Source organism: Acinonyx jubatus, chromosome E4 (assembly GCF_027475565.1).
Source record: "Acinonyx jubatus isolate Ajub_Pintada_27869175 chromosome E4, VMU_Ajub_asm_v1.0, whole genome shotgun sequence".
NCBI classification, from domain to species: domain Eukaryota; kingdom Metazoa; phylum Chordata; class Mammalia; order Carnivora; family Felidae; genus Acinonyx; species Acinonyx jubatus.
In genome coordinates this window covers 740,382-755,896 of record NC_069395.1, presented here as the reverse complement: position 1 = coordinate 755,896, position 15,515 = coordinate 740,382, and the positions used below count along the sequence as shown (strand labels likewise).

The 15,515-nt window shown below is 56.0% G+C and overlaps 1 protein-coding gene across 1 annotated transcript; it reads left to right on the top strand.

Moving 5' to 3' along the window:
- The first annotated feature begins 90 nt into the window (after nucleotides 1–90).
- Nucleotides 91–15,515, top strand: SHE (Src homology 2 domain containing E). The gene is made up of 6 exons (XM_027048375.2): nucleotides 91–850; nucleotides 3,080–3,206; nucleotides 10,254–10,547; nucleotides 11,398–11,554; nucleotides 12,221–12,340; nucleotides 13,602–15,515. Exons 1-6 carry the CDS (start codon nucleotides 365–367, stop codon nucleotides 13,786–13,788), a joined length of 1,371 nt encoding a protein of 456 aa, XP_026904176.1. The 5' UTR covers nucleotides 91–364; the 3' UTR covers nucleotides 13,789–15,515.

Sequence of the window (15,515 nt, the reverse complement as noted above, 5' to 3'; positions counted from 1 at the left end):
CCCTCCCTCCTCCCCGCCCCGGGCGCAGGCGCCGACCCTGGCGGATCTGGGCGGGAGGCGCCAGCCGCCGAGGGAGGGGCGCGCCGAGGGTGGGCGGCCTATCGTCGGTCCCCGGTCGGTCGCGGCGCCGTCCCCTGTCGTCCCGGCGAGCGTGGGCAGGGCTGTCCCGCCGCGGGGGTGGTGGGGAGGGAAGGGCAGGGACGCCCCGTAGAGCCCGGGCCCGGGCCCCCGCCCCGCCCCGCCGGGCTGCGCGCCGGCCGGCTGGGGACGCGGAGCAGCCCCGGGGAATGCGGCGGCCGCGACCCCTGGCGCCCCTCCGCGAGTGCGCCGCGCCCCTCGGCCGCCTGCCCCGCGGGCCCCCCCCATGGCGGCGCGGTGGTTCAAGGAGTTTCCGCTGAACCTGAAGACGGCGTCCGAGCGCGCCCGGCCCGGTGGCGGCGGCGGCCGACTGCGCAAGAACTCGGAGGCGGGCGGCGCCGCGCCGGCCCCCGGCAAGGGCCGCAAGAACTCGGCGGCCGAGCTGGGGAGCGGCCGGGCCGGCGGCGGCGCCCCCAGGGACAGCCGGCTGCCCCGGGACAGCCTGCAGGGCCTGATCCAGGCCGCCGCGGGCAAGGGCCGCAAGAACTCGCGGGCCGCCGAGGACGAGCCGCACCGGGGCGTGGCCAGGAGCGCGGGCTGCAGCACCTACATCAGCAGGCTCATCAAGGTGGACGCGCAGGAGAAGAACGGCGGCGGCGGCGGCGGCGGCAGTAGCAGCCCCAGCTCCAGCGCGTCTTCCTCCGCGTCCTCTTCCCCTGCCTCCCTGGGCCCCGAACCGGACAAGGGCAAGGTCGTGAGGCAGCAAGACACGGTAAGAATGCGGCCTCCCTGGGACCACCTGTCCCTGCAGAAGCGAGATGGCGAAGGGAGCGCGGAGCACCTGCTGGGCGCGAGGCTCCTCTAGGCCGCGGGGCGGGCGAGGGGGGCTCCCCCCCGACATCTGGGGACGGTTAAGACACGGTTTAAAGTCGTTTCGGCCTTTTTTTCGTCTTGAGAAAATCTTCGTTCTCGGGAGAGGGGACTTTGCGGAAACGTGCTCTCCGTTTTAATTTTGTTGGCAGTTTGGGAGAGTAACTGAACGAGACCTTCCTGCTTTGTTGAATGTGACCCCCTTATGGATGTGCTGTGATTTTAAATCCAGGGGCATGTGCAAAGCTAGATGCGTTCAGACGTGTAGGGTCTGCACCCCTCAGGTAATGGGTTTCAGAATCTGGGGAACATGCAGACCGCATGCCCCAGCCCGTCTGCTGGTTTGGAAGTTCTCGGCACAGTTCACCCAGCACCCCAAGATTGCAGCCCTTTCATTCATTCCGTGAACGTGTGATGTGCAGCCGCGCGTAGGATGAGGGGCGCAGGGCTCCAGGGGCTGCGGAGGGTAGAGTGGGACCCGGAAACGCCCGTGAGGAAATCACAGCCTGGGAGGGAAGGTGTTTCCTGCTTCTCGGACCCCCCCCCCCCTCCAGGGCTTCTGGGCGCTGATCCTTGTGAGGCGCTTAACGGAGAGGAGCGGGACCCTGTGAGGAGACCCCCTCCGTTCTTACAGCGATGAGTTGGGGTTTTGTTTGCTTGTTTTTTAAACCCACCCTTCTGTGTGGAAAGGAAGAGAAGAGCTCAGCCCCCAGCCCAGGCTGTCCCTTCCTGTCGTGGGAACTTGAACTTTCTCTTGCCGCCTGCCTGGCCGCAGTCAGGAGCTCGGAGCCCATGGCGTGCGTCTGCTCCGGGCACTCTGTGCATCCCTCCACTCATTCCTCCCGCAAACACTCACAGCTTGCCTCTGTGGCGCCGGGCACGGGGGTGGGGACCAGGTGGAAAGATGACCAAGGACCCAGCTGTTAGCCAGTGGTGCCCCTGACCGTTGGACTTGATGGGAAGCACCTTGCAGCCGAGGGCTGAGTCGTCTGTGTTCCTGGGAATGGGGCTCACGTGGCGGGCAGTGAGAGGACGGAGACGGGGGTGCTGTGCAGTGGTGCGAGGGCCTCACTTCTGGATGCCCCATGTTTCTCAGGCCACCTCCTCCAGGCAGGCGGCCCCCGCCCTCCTCGTCTCTCCCTGTTGGTGTCACTTTCCCTGCCGGCCCAAGCGATTCCCTGCCGCGAGTTCTGATGCGATCAGAGACCGTAGCAGGTCTGGGGCCTCCCCTTAGTTGGATTCACCTTTCTTTGCCTTTTGGTTCTTATTCCTCTCTTTCTCTTCCGCTGGAGCAGGTAGTTTACACGGTCCCAGCTGTTTACTCTGGAGCCACACTGACAATAGGGCAGGGGCTGTGCTTTTTGTCCCCCCCACTCTCCCTGCAAAACTGTTCCTCCCTGAGAAGAGCCTGTCAGGCTCCGGTCCCCAAACCTCCCGCGTGGTCCCCGAACCTCCCGCGTCGTCAGCCAGCAACTGCAGCCTAGAACCCATCACACACGCCACCTCTCCGGGCACCTTTCTGGTTTTGGAAGATTAGGTGTTTTTGTGCCAAGTACGGACCAGAACTCTGTCGCCTGGGGAGACCTGTGTGCCTGTGAGTTATGGAACCTAGACCTCCCCAGTGCTGTTCAGTTCTGACTGCGTCTCAGACTTCTGAAGCCTTCTCTTCGGAGGTTCCAGATCGCTGAAGGACGAGACCCAGGCTTGGCTCCACTTGGTTCCGTCACAGCGCCTCGCCGGTGCCGGTGGACGCTCAGTGCTCACTGGGCGACTGACTGATTTTCGCCTGTGTCGCCCACCAGATTGGCATTAAGGACCAAAGTCAGAGGGAAGGTGCTAGACCAGTCCGACAGTCACCTCTGTCTTCCACCAGCAAATGCGTCACCGCCTGGGGAGACAACAGACCTGGAGACGAGCTTGGGGTCGAGCAAGGTTTGGGTGACTTGTTGCCGGTCAGTTTTGCCACCGACAGATCACATGGCTGTCCACCTGTGACACGATCCAGCACGAGCAGATCCATTCGGAACTGGCTGGGGATCTTTTTGGCTCTGCAGATTTTCAGTAGGTTTTGATCCCATGGCCGCCTGGTGTGTGATCACCCCCCGCAGCTCTCCTCTCTGGTTCTTTTAAGGTCATCATCTTAGAAGACTACGCTGATCCTTACGATGCCACGCGGACAAAAGGTCAGAGGGACGCAGAGAGAGTGGGAGAGAATGACGGGTACATGGAGCCCTATGACGCGCAGCAGATGATAACAGGTTTGTGGGCAGAGCGCCGGGCGGGTGAGAGGCGCTAACCTGTGCTTGGGGGACAGGTGACGCGGTTCCATCGGGTCTGTTGACCAGGAAAACAGAAGTCGGAAACAAAAGCAAGCTCAGAGTATCTAGTTAACTATCTTTATGGTTTCGTATCTTTCGGCTTTAGGGTCTGCAGAGTCTTTGACATCTTTCTAATTCTGTGCAAAGTGACACTTGTGAGTTTGCAGATGTGCTCAGGTCGTGACCTTCAGGGTTGAGGTGGTTGACATGCATTTCTTGGCCGCTTTGATGCTCGTGAGGGGGGTCAGGGATCTCTCCCAGGGACTGAAACACACCTCAAGGATTTCACGTGGTTAGAAAGCACGGACGTGACACGGTCCCCTGTGTCACAGCAGAAGGTTGATCTCTCGACAAGCTCTACAGCGTGGGAGCAAAAAATTAACCACCAGTCACTGTTGTGAGCCAGGCCGTGTGGCTCAGACCTCCCGAAACCACAGTCCACTGTTCCCGTGACGTCGCGGGCAGAGCTAACGTGTGAGCTAAGCAGTCCCTGTCGTCTCCAGCACCCAACTTTGCCCTTTTATTCACGGTTGTCTCAATTTCCTGTAAGTGATACTTAAAAATAATATGAGCTGGTTGTTTAGATTTATTTGTGAAACTTAGAGTAAAATAACTTATTCACCGTTTTCCCCTAAATGCCCTTTAATCCGTAAGGAAAAATGTGTTTCTAAGGGCTGACCCCAGGCACCCTTGTTTGGGCGCTTCGTGCCTGGGGAGGGACGCGTGGGCCACACGCAGAGCCTGTGGCTCCCGTTTCGGGAGAGATTGGGAAGCCGGCAGCCCAGGCACGGAGCCACGGCCCGGACGGGGGAGCACAGGGAAGCCGGCACCCTGGACGGGTCAAGACAGGCTTCAGGATGAAAATGAGCTACAGCAGGAAAGGGGGGCCGCGTCCTGTTTGCCTGCTTACAGAGATAAGGCTGCGCTTTGGGGAGGGTGTACCCTGGCCGGGCTGCGACCCCGAAGGTCACTGGACTGTGACCTCTAATGAAATCTGTGAATGAAAGGAAGTGAAAATGAACTTAGTCAGAATTTTAAAAAATATCAGAGGCTTGAAAGGAATAGAGGAAAAGATTTACATAAAATTGAGGGAAAAGATTTTTTTTTTAAGGCTTAATTTTGATTTCTTTCTTTTGTCTTTTTGGTTTTTATTCGTTTCTTTCTCTTTAACCAGAATAGGTAGTTTATCTGTACTGTCCCCAGTCAGTATTTGTGGAGCCACACTAATGATAGGAAAATGCCATGATCCCCACAGGACTGTGCTCAGAGACCCCAGCCCTTTCCCCTTTTACGGAATCAGAGATTCTGACTTTGTAAGAGACAGAGCAGAAATTAGCGCCTAGATCTCCTCCGGGTCGGGTGGTCAGCTTCCCCCACCACGTGGCCTCGGGACACGTTTGAAATGACGTAGGAAAAGCACTTTAAATTTTACACATAATTGGGGCACCTGGGCGGCTCAGTCGGTTAAGTGTCTGACTTCAGCTCGGGTCATGATCTCCCAGTTCGTGGGTTCGAGCCCTGCGTCGGGCTCTGTGCTGACAGCTCAGAACCTGGAGTCCGCTTCAGATTCTGTGTCTCCCTCTCTCTCTGCCCCTCCCGTGCTTGTTCTCTGTGTCTCTCTCCTTCAAAGATAAATAAACATTAATTGTTTTTTAAATCTTACTCATAAGTGAGGCACCTTTCCGCTCAGGCTCATAAAGAAGGTTGTATGGAAAAATCAGAATTGTCCAACATGAAATAAACGTAATAATAATAGCTAACATTTAATATTCAAGTATTTGTTAAGTGCCAGGCTCTGTTCTACAGTTTATGTGAGTACGTTTATTTAGGAGTACAAGATTAATATATCCAATTGGGGAATAAATTCAAATTTACTAAACATTTGAATTACTAACTGTTCAATATTAATAGCTTATTTTGTCTTAAGAAAATCCGTGAATTTTAAAACCTCATTTAAAACATGTATCAAAACACCTTCTCCGTCAGTGCAGAGAATACACCTCTGATTCTACCCGTGGGCTCCACAGCTGGACAGAATAACAGGAAGTGAGTTTATCGGAAGCTGGAAATAAAAGATTTGCTGCTGGTTTTGTTTTTTTTTTTTTTTTTTTAAACCTTCTGCCTTTTTGTTCAGTTTGGTCCTTATGTGCTTGGTTGTCCTGTGCAATCTCAGAAACGGCTCCTTTTTCTTGAAAAACGTTAGAGAATTTGTTTAGTTTCACATTTTCAGGAGATGTTGAGGACACCAGCCCCTGTCCTTGCTGTCCTGTGAGATGGCGGGACCGTGCCCGGCGTTAATGCCCTTTGAGATGTCAGCACCTCCAGCAAGTGCTTCTCAGGCAAGTACTCGAGCCTGGCCCCGTGCTGGGCTCCGGGCTTACCAGAAACAAGACCACGTGACCCATGTCCTTATGGACTGACCTCGCCTCCCAAGAGGCAGACAGACCCGACACCAGCAGACAAGAAAACGTGTCATTGAACGTAAGTGAAGTTTATAAATAAATCCTCCCTTAGGCGTACCCAAGGATTGTTCAAAAAAATTAGATTACGAATGGTGGTATCGGTGTCAGTCTCTCCGTTGTTCGGCTAAGGTGACAGCAACATTTTAGCTACATAATTGGCAGAAATATTCTAGCTGATTTAGCACGATGCGTTCAAGTGAAACCTTTAGCCCAGGAAGGGTGTTCATCCCCGAGACCGCCCGCGTTCCGTGTGGGAACTGCTTCCGGTGGTGGTGCTCTGGTGCCCGGCCCACCAGTTACCTGGCCAACCCCGCAGCCCGTGCAGTGGTGTTGGCCGGCAGTGAGGACACGAGAGTTTGGAACCATTCAGCAACGTGTCTGCGTCGCTCGGCGGGAGAGTGGAGGCACCAGGCTGTTCACCTGCACTGGTCAATACCTGTCTGCCTAAGTTCTGTGCTCACTGTGGGGCTTGAACTCATGACCCCAAGATCAAGAGTCACTCACTCCACCAACTGAGCCAGCCAGGTGCCCCTGAATAGTCAAATCTGAAGGAGAGCCTCATTGTTGGGGTGTCCATTAAACCCTCTGTGGAGGGGTGCCTGGGTGGCTCAGTCAGTTGAGTGTCCGACTTCGGCTCAGGTCACGATCTGGTTTGTGAGTTTGAGCCCCGTGTCGGGCTCTGTGCTGACAGCTCGGAGCCTGGAGCCTGCTTTGGATTCTGTGTCTCCCTCTCTCTCTGCCCCTCCTCTGCTCGTGCTCTCTCTCTCTCTTTTTCTCTTTTTCTCTCTCTGTCTCTCAAACATGAGTAAACATTTTTAAAAATCCATTCTGGAAAAAAACAAAAAATAGAAGACTTTGATTTTTTGCCTATACTTTAGTTGTGAAACCTAAAGTTCAGGGTTCCTCAATTTTATGTGCTTTTGTTCAGGTATTTAGACTTATTTGATAGGGAAATATTCAAATCATTTTATCTTTTTAAGTTTTTTAATTAAGTTTTTAAGTTTTTTATTTCCATGTTCCTTTTTTTTTTTTTTTTTTGCATTTTTATTTTTACTTAGTTTTTTGTTTTTTTTTTAAGAGACAGAGCATGAGCGGGGGAGGGGCAAGGAGAGAGGGAGACACAGAGTCCGAAGCAGGCTCCAGGCTCTGAGCTGTCAGCACAGAGCTTGACGTGGGGCTCGAACTCCCAGACCGCGAGATCATGACCTGAGCCGAAGTCGGACATTTAACTGACTGAGCCCCCAGGTACCCCTAAAATATTCAAATCATTTTAAATCAAAAGCTTGAGCACTGATAAAAACCTGTGCCTAAAAACATCTTTGAGGGGAAAACAGTTTGTAAGCGTATTTGAAAGCATTGGGAGATGGGTTGGGGGACAGGTGCGTTACAGAAATGTTGTGAACATTCTGCGTGAAATCTTTGGGGCACAGAGTGAGCATGCAGTGCCCAGGTCCACTGAGGCCACGCGGCCTCGTCTACGTCCCTGCGAGAAGGGGCTGACCTGTGTGTCGCCACTCACCGGGCCTCACGGACGTGCTGCTGTAACGCGCCTAGTGCACACACGTCCAGTAAATTTGGCCGTTATTTAGACACTCTGGAGAGAGAGTTACGTCTTCACAGGGAGTTCTGGACCCGCGTAGCGGACTGTTCACCGCCAGTTGCACTGCACTTAGGGAGGGAAAGTCCTGGTCCTGAGCCGTTGAGCCAGGGCGGGCAGCCTGGAGGGTGGGGTGTATCTGCAGGCTCCGAGGTCTGTTGTCCGAGGTAAAGGCCTCTATCAGCAGGGCCGGGGCGTAGCTTCCTCTCGCCGTTTCCTCCTTCTCAGGCCCGTTTCCTCCCTGAGCCAGCCCTGCACGTCAGGGCTGTTCTCCAGCGGGAAGGTCGGCCCGCTGGGTGATTGTTTCTGTTTCTGTGGCGCCTCAGGCTGGGGGCAGCAGGTGCCGGAATGGAGTGCAGGGCGACTCCCTCGCAGGGCCACCGCTCAGGCCCTCGTTTCCCCTAATTAAATGGTGCTTCTCGGATCTCCCCGCCCCCCCGGGCCACCCGGGAAGGAGCTCTTCCCAGGGACTCCCGTGTGCCCCGGCCTCACTCGAGACCCTAATCATTGACATCATTTCAGCACAGGCACTGAGATTTCCTTGTGGGCAGGGCTGAGCTGAGGCGAGGACCTGGGGCAGGGTCACCGTCTAAACTGACGGTAAGCCTGGGGTTTGGTCAGAAACTTACAGTTTCTAGGTTCATGCTTTGAATTCCGTCCTGCCTTCTCTTTCCTTCTTCTTAGCTCTATAGAAACATTGTTTTAAAAAAATTCCAGCCCGATCTTCACTGAACCAGGAACGGAGTGGGGATGCTGTTCCCCATAATTTCATCTAGAGTAGTGAAAACGAGGCGCAGTATTGAAGGTCGAGAGGCTTGGATGGAGACGCACCTGTGCCAGCGCCCGTCCCGGCCCCGGAGCCGGAGCCTGCTCGCTCGGACATGGAGGGCTTGGCTCCAGGAGAACCCCAGGACGGGGACAGGCAGGAGGCGCTCGGATGGGGGGCACAGGGACCGGAGGCGGGCCCGTGTTCCTCAGGCTCAGCCTCCCCTGAGAACCCCCACACCCCAGACCCATTACGCCCGGACCCCCACACGCGGGGCTGGAGCCGGCTGTGGCCGGGCCCTGGGAACCGACACTGTGGTTCTGAACTTAGCGTCCTGACCGTCACTCGCCCTTCAAAGTTTCATTTGTTGCTCTCGCTGTGATACGAGTCTCTCCGTCAGTGACTCTTCTCCGAGTGTCACCGTGCCCGCGTTAGTTGTGGTCGTCCGACCCTCCTGCTTACCTGGCCCTTCTCCGCCCCTGCGGGCACGCCGGTGGGGGGGGGGGGGGGGGGGGAGACACCGCCCCCACCCACCCTGAGCTGGGAGCCCTGGCTCTGCCTTTGACCCTGTCCTTGTCTCTGGGGTTCCCACGGCAGTAACAGCCTTCGTGTGTGTGAGCGTGCACCTGTGACTCGGAAGGGAGGTGGGCAGGAGAGAGGAGGGGACTCTGGGTAAGGTTTCCACACGTGAGGGGTCGTGGCCGAGCAGCTGGCCCTTTGTACGCAGACCGTTGAGAGCCCCGAGCGGGTTCAGGCGGACTGAGGTGCGCGCACTTGGAAAGGCTCCTGGCGGCGTCCCGGCGGGCGTTCGGAGCAGCCACAGCATGGTGCGTCCACGTCACCGGCTCGGGCTGCCCAGACGCCGCCTGCCGAGGCCTCTGGACCTCGAGCTCGTCGGTCCCAGACACTCCTGGCTCCTTCCCACGTGGCTCGTAGCTTCTGCTTGGTTTTTGCCTCCTTAGCTTCCAGTGGAACGTGAACGTAATTGTTATTACCTGCTAAGAAAACGTAAGCTGAATCGCATCCAGAACAACCTGAACTGTGTATCCTTGCCTTTAAAACTCGTGTGTCTGGGGCGCCTCGGGGGCTCAGTTGGTTAAGTCTCCAACTTTGGCTCGGGTCCTGATCTCACGGTTTGTGCGTTCCAGCCCTCACATCGGGCTCTGTGCTGACAGCTCAAAGCCTGGAGCCTGTTTCGGATTCTGTGTGTCTCTCTCTGTCCCTCCCCGCGGCGCGCGTGCGCTCTCTCTCAAAAGTAAATAAATAAAACTTGTGTGTTTGGAGCCCAGCGTGCCCACTGTCCAGCCCCTCTCCTGCCTCTGTCCTTTGAACTTCCTTGTCAATTCCGTGCTATGGGAACAGGCCCTCTGCGGTCCCCACCTCCCTGTCTCCCCTCAGGCAGCTTCCTCCCTTGGGCGTGACCTCCTCTGTCAGGGTGAACCCATCTTCCACGGGGAGTGTGTCCACGTGCAGTGGCTGAGAGCACGGCTTCCAGAACCCAGCTTCCTGCTTGTGTGTCCAGCGCGTCCCGGCTTTGCCACGTGCTGCTGAGGACAATTGCCTTGAGCTTTGTGGCTAGCTTTCCCTTCTGTAACATTAGGAAACCACAGTACCCGTCTCACAGGGCTGTTGTGAAAGCCACAGAGTGCACCGTCCGTGACGTTAGCGGTCGTTTTTACTTATTAGCCCGCCACGTACTGTTTGTGAACGTGTCTAGCTTCCTCAGTGTTTTGAAACCCCCTAGAAGTCAGGAACTCTGTCCTGTGCACGTAACTGTCTTCCCTCAGTGTGTGTGGCCCAGTGCAGAATGTAACGGCCCGTCGACTTTTATTAAAATACTGTGGTCTCAGCCCTCCATGAAGGTGGACCCTGGGCTGTGGGGCAGGTCTCCTGTGGCCATTTCTCCTTCCACAGGCTGCACGTGGCCCCGAGATGCCTGTCCTCAGGTGATGTCTGGTTGTCGGGCCGGATGGCGCGCCCGCCCAGGTGCCCGGAGAGGAGCCGTAGGTCCTTGCGCGGACAGGCAGCCCCTTCGCATCTGGGCCGGGAGGCAGTGTGGCTGTTCTCTGCCGCCTTCCCCGGACAGCAGGAGGCGGGCGCGCGTTGGTTACTGGCTTCCGTGGCACCCCGCCGTCGAGGTCTTACGTACGGGTGTTTTCCAGAAATCCGACGCCGAGGTTCCAAGGATCCCTTGGTGAAGGCTCTTCAGCTGCTGGACGGTCCCTGCGAGGCGGGCGACACCGGCACGAAATCGGAGACGTCAGCCAAGAGACGGAGCTCCAAGGACCTCCTGGGGAAGCCCCCCCAGCTGTACGACACGCCTTACGAGCCCACGGACGGCGGCCCCAGGACAGAGGAGCGGAGGACACGACTGCCCGCGGGGGACGAGAGGCCAGCGGCCGAGTACGAGCAGCCCTGGGAGTGGAAGAAGGAGCAGATCGCCAGGGCCCTGTCAGGTGAGGGCTGCCCCCAGGCACCGGGAACATCTCATGTGGCTGGAAGGCCATGCGAGGCTGAGCCCCGGAGGCCTGAGACTCTGGGCGCCGAGTGCCTTCAGTGGCTTGAAACGCCCGCGTGGCCACTACTCTGTCCCCACACGTCTCAAGCCGTCAGGTCGGGAGCGGCTTCTACCGGCTCCTGCTCGGGGCCGCCCCTCACGCCTGGTGAAAGTCCCACTGAGGAAACGGCAGCACTGGGTCCGGTGCGTTTAGGGGCCCCTCCTTGAGGCACGAGTGTGCAGAATAGCTTAGGAGACGCGGGCGATCGGGCTCGGTGTGAAAGGTGGTCTCCCTCTGTTTGGCCGACAGCCTCTTTTTCCTCGGATTGGGAAAAGTCAGGGGTGTCTTTTTCCCTCCACCAGCAAAGCCAGGCTGGTGGTGCCGGTGTGGTCCACACGCAGGCTCAGTGGAGTTCGGTTTCCGTCCTGTTTTCCGCCGACCCCGTGGCCACCTGCTGTGCTGCGTGTCGCTCGTTCGTGTCTCTGCTCCATGCAGCCTCGGTGGCATAGCGTCCAAGGCGCCGTTCGTAGTTTCTGTTTCCAGGTTGATCTGTGTATTATTTCATAGTAAAAGCGGCTTATTAGGTTTCCTAGAATGATACGCTCTTATCTTTTATTCTAAATTTACTGAAAGTTTTTAGAAGTACACGCTAGGCGCACTCTGGAGGCCCCCAGGACGCACCCCACCCTGGGTGGTCGGCACGCGTCAGCCCTGGCGCAGGGGGCTTCCTTCCCGAGGCGAGGCTGCCGCTTTGGCATCCGCCCCGGCCACCCCTGTGGCCTCCGTGTTAAACGAGCCTTCTTTCCAGTTCAGTTTGAAGGCTCTGAGCGACCTTCCGTCAAGGAGGACGCGGTGAGGCCGAACCCCCGTCAGAAGAGCTGGACCCCCAAGGTCTTGAAGCCGGCCGCCTCCGAGCACGGCGAGGGCGAGAAGGTGGACCCAGCCCTGCCGCTGGGGAAGCAGCCGTGAGTCTCTTCGGCACTCGGGGACGAAGGGTGGCCGGAGCTTTTGCAGGCGGGGGCACTTTGCACGATGAGTTTTGCTCGTGAATACTTGGTGGGTGGGGCTTAACGAACACCTGTTTTCGAAGCCTGTTGCATTTGTGCAGAGCGGAAAGGGCACTGCATCCCGGGGCCGGATTTCAAATTTCGTTCACCCGTGTGGACTGAAAACTCTTCAGTGACACCAGCCCCGTTAGCTCCCTCTCATGCCTGATCCGTTTTGTGATCCGCGTTTACCCAAATCTGTGTCTCGTCTCTTCTGAGCGTGAAGCAGAATCTCTAGTTCAGGCTATGCAGCTCCCACCAGAAGTGCATTACAAATGATATGTTTTGGGGGCGCCTGGGGGGCTCAGTGGGTTCCGCGTCCGGCTTCGGCTCAGGTCATGACCTCACGGTCCGTGAGTTCGAGCCCCGCGTCGGGCTCTGTGCCGACAGCTCGGAGCCCGGAGCCTGCTTTGGATTCTGTGTCTCCCTCTCTCTCTGCCCCTCTCCCACCCTCCCTCCGTCTCTCTCTCTCTCTCTCTCTCTCAAAAGTAAATAAAAACAGTAAAAGAAAATTTTAAATGATACTATTTTATGGAGCGAGGCCCTGTCTGGATTCGTTCTCTGATGTTGGTACCCCCTTTACAGTTGGTACCATGGCGCCATCACCCGTGCGGAGGCCGAGAGCCGGCTGCAGCCCTGCAGGGAAGCTGCCTACCTGGTCCGCAGCAGCGAGTCCGGGAGCAGCAGGTACACCATCGCACTGAAGTGAGTACCGAGGCCGCGAGTGCTCTGCTCGGGAGGTGGGCGGTGCGCCCCGCGGCCCTGTCCCGTCGCGGGCAGGTGGCTTCTTCAAAGAGGTACAATTTGAAGGCGGTGCGCAGGGGTGCGCCGGCTCGGACGACGGGGTGTGAGGGCTGGGGCTGGAACGCGGGGCTGGGATGGGGTAGATGCGCCAGCATCTCCGGGGACGGCGAGCGCCTCTGCTCTCACCCGTTGGTCGGTGTCCGCCTCGCCCTACCGGATCCCACGAGGCCCCCCCCCCGTGGGTCCAGCAGAGAGAAAATCCCCGACAAGAAGAGGAATTTCCAGTGGGATGGTTCAGTTGTTTTATTTCCTAGTGTTGGAGACTTCAGTACATCAGGTCCCTTGATGTCAAAATGCCAACTCCAATTGCACACCAGCTTCTCGTGGGGAAGAGGGAGACGCTGGCCGGCTGTCCCCCCCCCCCCCCCCCCCCGCCACCGTAACCGAGCGCTCGCTCTGGCCCAGCAGAGCTCCTGTCATGGAAACTCTCGCGGCTGCGGGCCCAGTGCTAGAGGATCATTGTCAGAGTCCCTAACAGCATTTCCTTCCTGAGGAAGCGGAGCCCCTGAAACAATCAGGCTGGAGGGAGAGAGGCTGGGCTGGTCGGGCGACGCGGCCTGGAGCGGGCCGGCCGGCAGACACACAATGGCAGGAACAGCGCCACTGCGTTCCTGACGCGGGGCTCGTGCGCACATCTCGGCCTGGGTGCAGGCTGTCGTCCTATTCAACCAGGGACAGTCTTCCCAGTTTGGGGGGTGGGAGGGAAGGAAGGAGGAAACTGGGTTTTTCTTCTTCTTCTTTTCCTTAACCTATTCTGCGGGGAAGAAAGGAGGAAAGGACCTCACGTCCTGGCCCCGTGACGAGGAGGGGGCTTCACGGGGATTTAAACTTCACCTTAGCGGTCTCCTGCTTGGGCTTAAGCACTAGCCTGGCAATTTGGGGACTGGGCTTTCCCCCCCCCTTTTGTCTTTTTGGTCCAGTCCCTGATGACCTGTGTGTTGCAGACAAACAGCCCAAGTCTGACCCACCTTTGGCCGAGGCCTCGAAGCCTCCCAGAGCCCCTGGAGAGCGGGATACGTTTCTGTTCGCGTTTGTAACGGTTCCCGGCACGAGTGAGAACGCGTCTGCCTGTGACCCTGGCCGGGATTGTTGTCCGTGGGGGACGACCCCCCCCCCCCCCCCCGCTCGGTCCCATCTCCTCCTCGATTCTGTCTCGTTTCAGGACTAGCCAAGGGTGTGTCCACATCATAGTGGCCCAGACCAAAGACAGCAAGTACACGCTGGACCAGACGAGCGCGGTCTTTGGCAGCATCCCCGAGGTGGTGCACCACTACTCCAGCGAGAAGTTGCCTTTCAAGGGGGCGGAACACATGACCTTGCTGCACCCCGTGCACAGCAAGCTGCACTAAGGTCCGGCAGCAAAGCGCCGGCCAGGCCCCTCCTCCCGCGACGTCGGCGCCCAGCCAGCATCCGGGGGGCGAGGCGGGGACCGCACCCCGGGACTTGGTGCGAAGTGAGTCTCCGTCTAGAAGGCACCCTAAATCCATTCCGTGACACTCGGTCGCTGACCTGTTGCTTTTCCACAATGAGAAATCATGATTTACCGGCTGCCTCCGCTCTCTGGGGTAGGTGTTCTGTTTTGGGGAGGGGAGACTCTCAGGAAAGGTGAGTCAGGAGTCCAGGAATATTGTTTTCCAAAAACGTGCTAGTTGTCACGTGGAGGACCTGGTCTCTAAACAAACCAACAAAAACGCAATTGGCATTAATGCGAGGCAATAAAAATGGTCACATGGGCCCAGGGAGCGCAGGTTACGGACCCCTTTTCGGGGAAACGGACGAAGAGTGGAAAATGAGCGAACAGCAGGTGATTTGGAGAAAGCTGTGGAGTCTGTGAAGATTCACAACTCTGACAAGATTACTTTGTTGCTCAGCCTTCTAAGAAAGTTGTGTTTTCTCAATCTCTGGGGACTTTTTTATCATTCTTCATAGAAGCGTAAACAGGCAGGAAGACGCCCCTGACTTAAGAATCAGCGGTATAAATTAAGCCTCGGCATCGTTTTAATTCTGAATTCTAGAATGAAATATACAACAAATCTGAAAATTTGAAAAGCTCAGCAGCCTCGAGCTGGATGATTTTTGCTGGATGATTTTGCAGAACCCTAGTACCTTCGTTCCATCCTCGGGCATTTCGGTTGTTGGGGCTGGTTTTTAATATTTGCTCCCTAGTTTGATTTGCTTTGTGTTTGGGAGTAAATGCTAAGTATATGCATATGTGTACCTCTCTCCGTCCGTCCCTAGGACGTGACTGCCCGTGCTCCCCTCCGAAACGTGCAGTGTCTCCTGGGCTATGCAGAGCAGGCCAGCTCCCGGCATAAAAATATTTCTAAAGAGACCAAGGTTTCCCTATTAAGATATTAAATTAATATTCCTAGTCTGCTTACCTTCATGGTTTATTGGGAACTTACATTGACCGTTGACTTACTGTGAAAAAATTATGTAAAAAACCACGAGAATGGCTTCCTGTGAGGAGACCCCGGGGACGGCCAGCGGTTAGAGCCGAGCAGACGCTTCTGTGTTCCGGGTCTGCCGCGTGGACCTCAGAACTGGCCCGCATACACGTGCACCGTCATCCATGAAAAGCTCATTTTTGTGGCTCCTTTTAAATACACGGAAGAAGTTGATTCGGTTAATTTTTAGGAAAGCATATCTCTCTGCTTAGTAGTTATCATTCTGTCACGATTTAGAGGTTAGTAAATCCTTGCTTTTTTATTCAGTTAAGGTTGTCGCCAACGGGTTGTGTGATCTTGGATTTAAAAACTTGAGAGGAACCTTTTCTTACCGAATCTCAGTGATTTTATTAATAAGAGTCTCCTGTGTTTTAAATACTGACAGAATGTTTTCAGTGTGTATTCACTCTGTGTGACATCTTTGGCACAAGATTTTTTTTGTTACTTTTAGCATCTACAGTTCCAATTCCAAATCAACAAATATTTATTATCTTCCGTATACAAATCACTTATTAAACTTATTTTTAGTTCAACGTTCTAAAAGTGAAACCTTATTTTCTACTTAAACTTATTCTACAGAATACAGCGGTTATCCTGATTGTAATAAATGCTAAAAGCTTTGTACAGTT

Excerpts from the sequence above, each read along its gene's own strand:
- SHE (XM_027048375.2), top strand. The coding sequence starts at position 365 with ATGGCGGCGCGGTGGTTCAAGGAGTTTCCGCTGAACCTGAAGACGGCG. Across the intron at positions 851-3,079 it reads TCGTGAGGCAGCAAGACACG|GTCATCATCTTAGAAGACTA; the intron begins GTAAGAATGCGG and ends GGTTCTTTTAAG. Across the intron at positions 10,548-11,397 it reads GATCGCCAGGGCCCTGTCAG|TTCAGTTTGAAGGCTCTGAG; the intron begins GTGAGGGCTGCC and ends CCTTCTTTCCAG.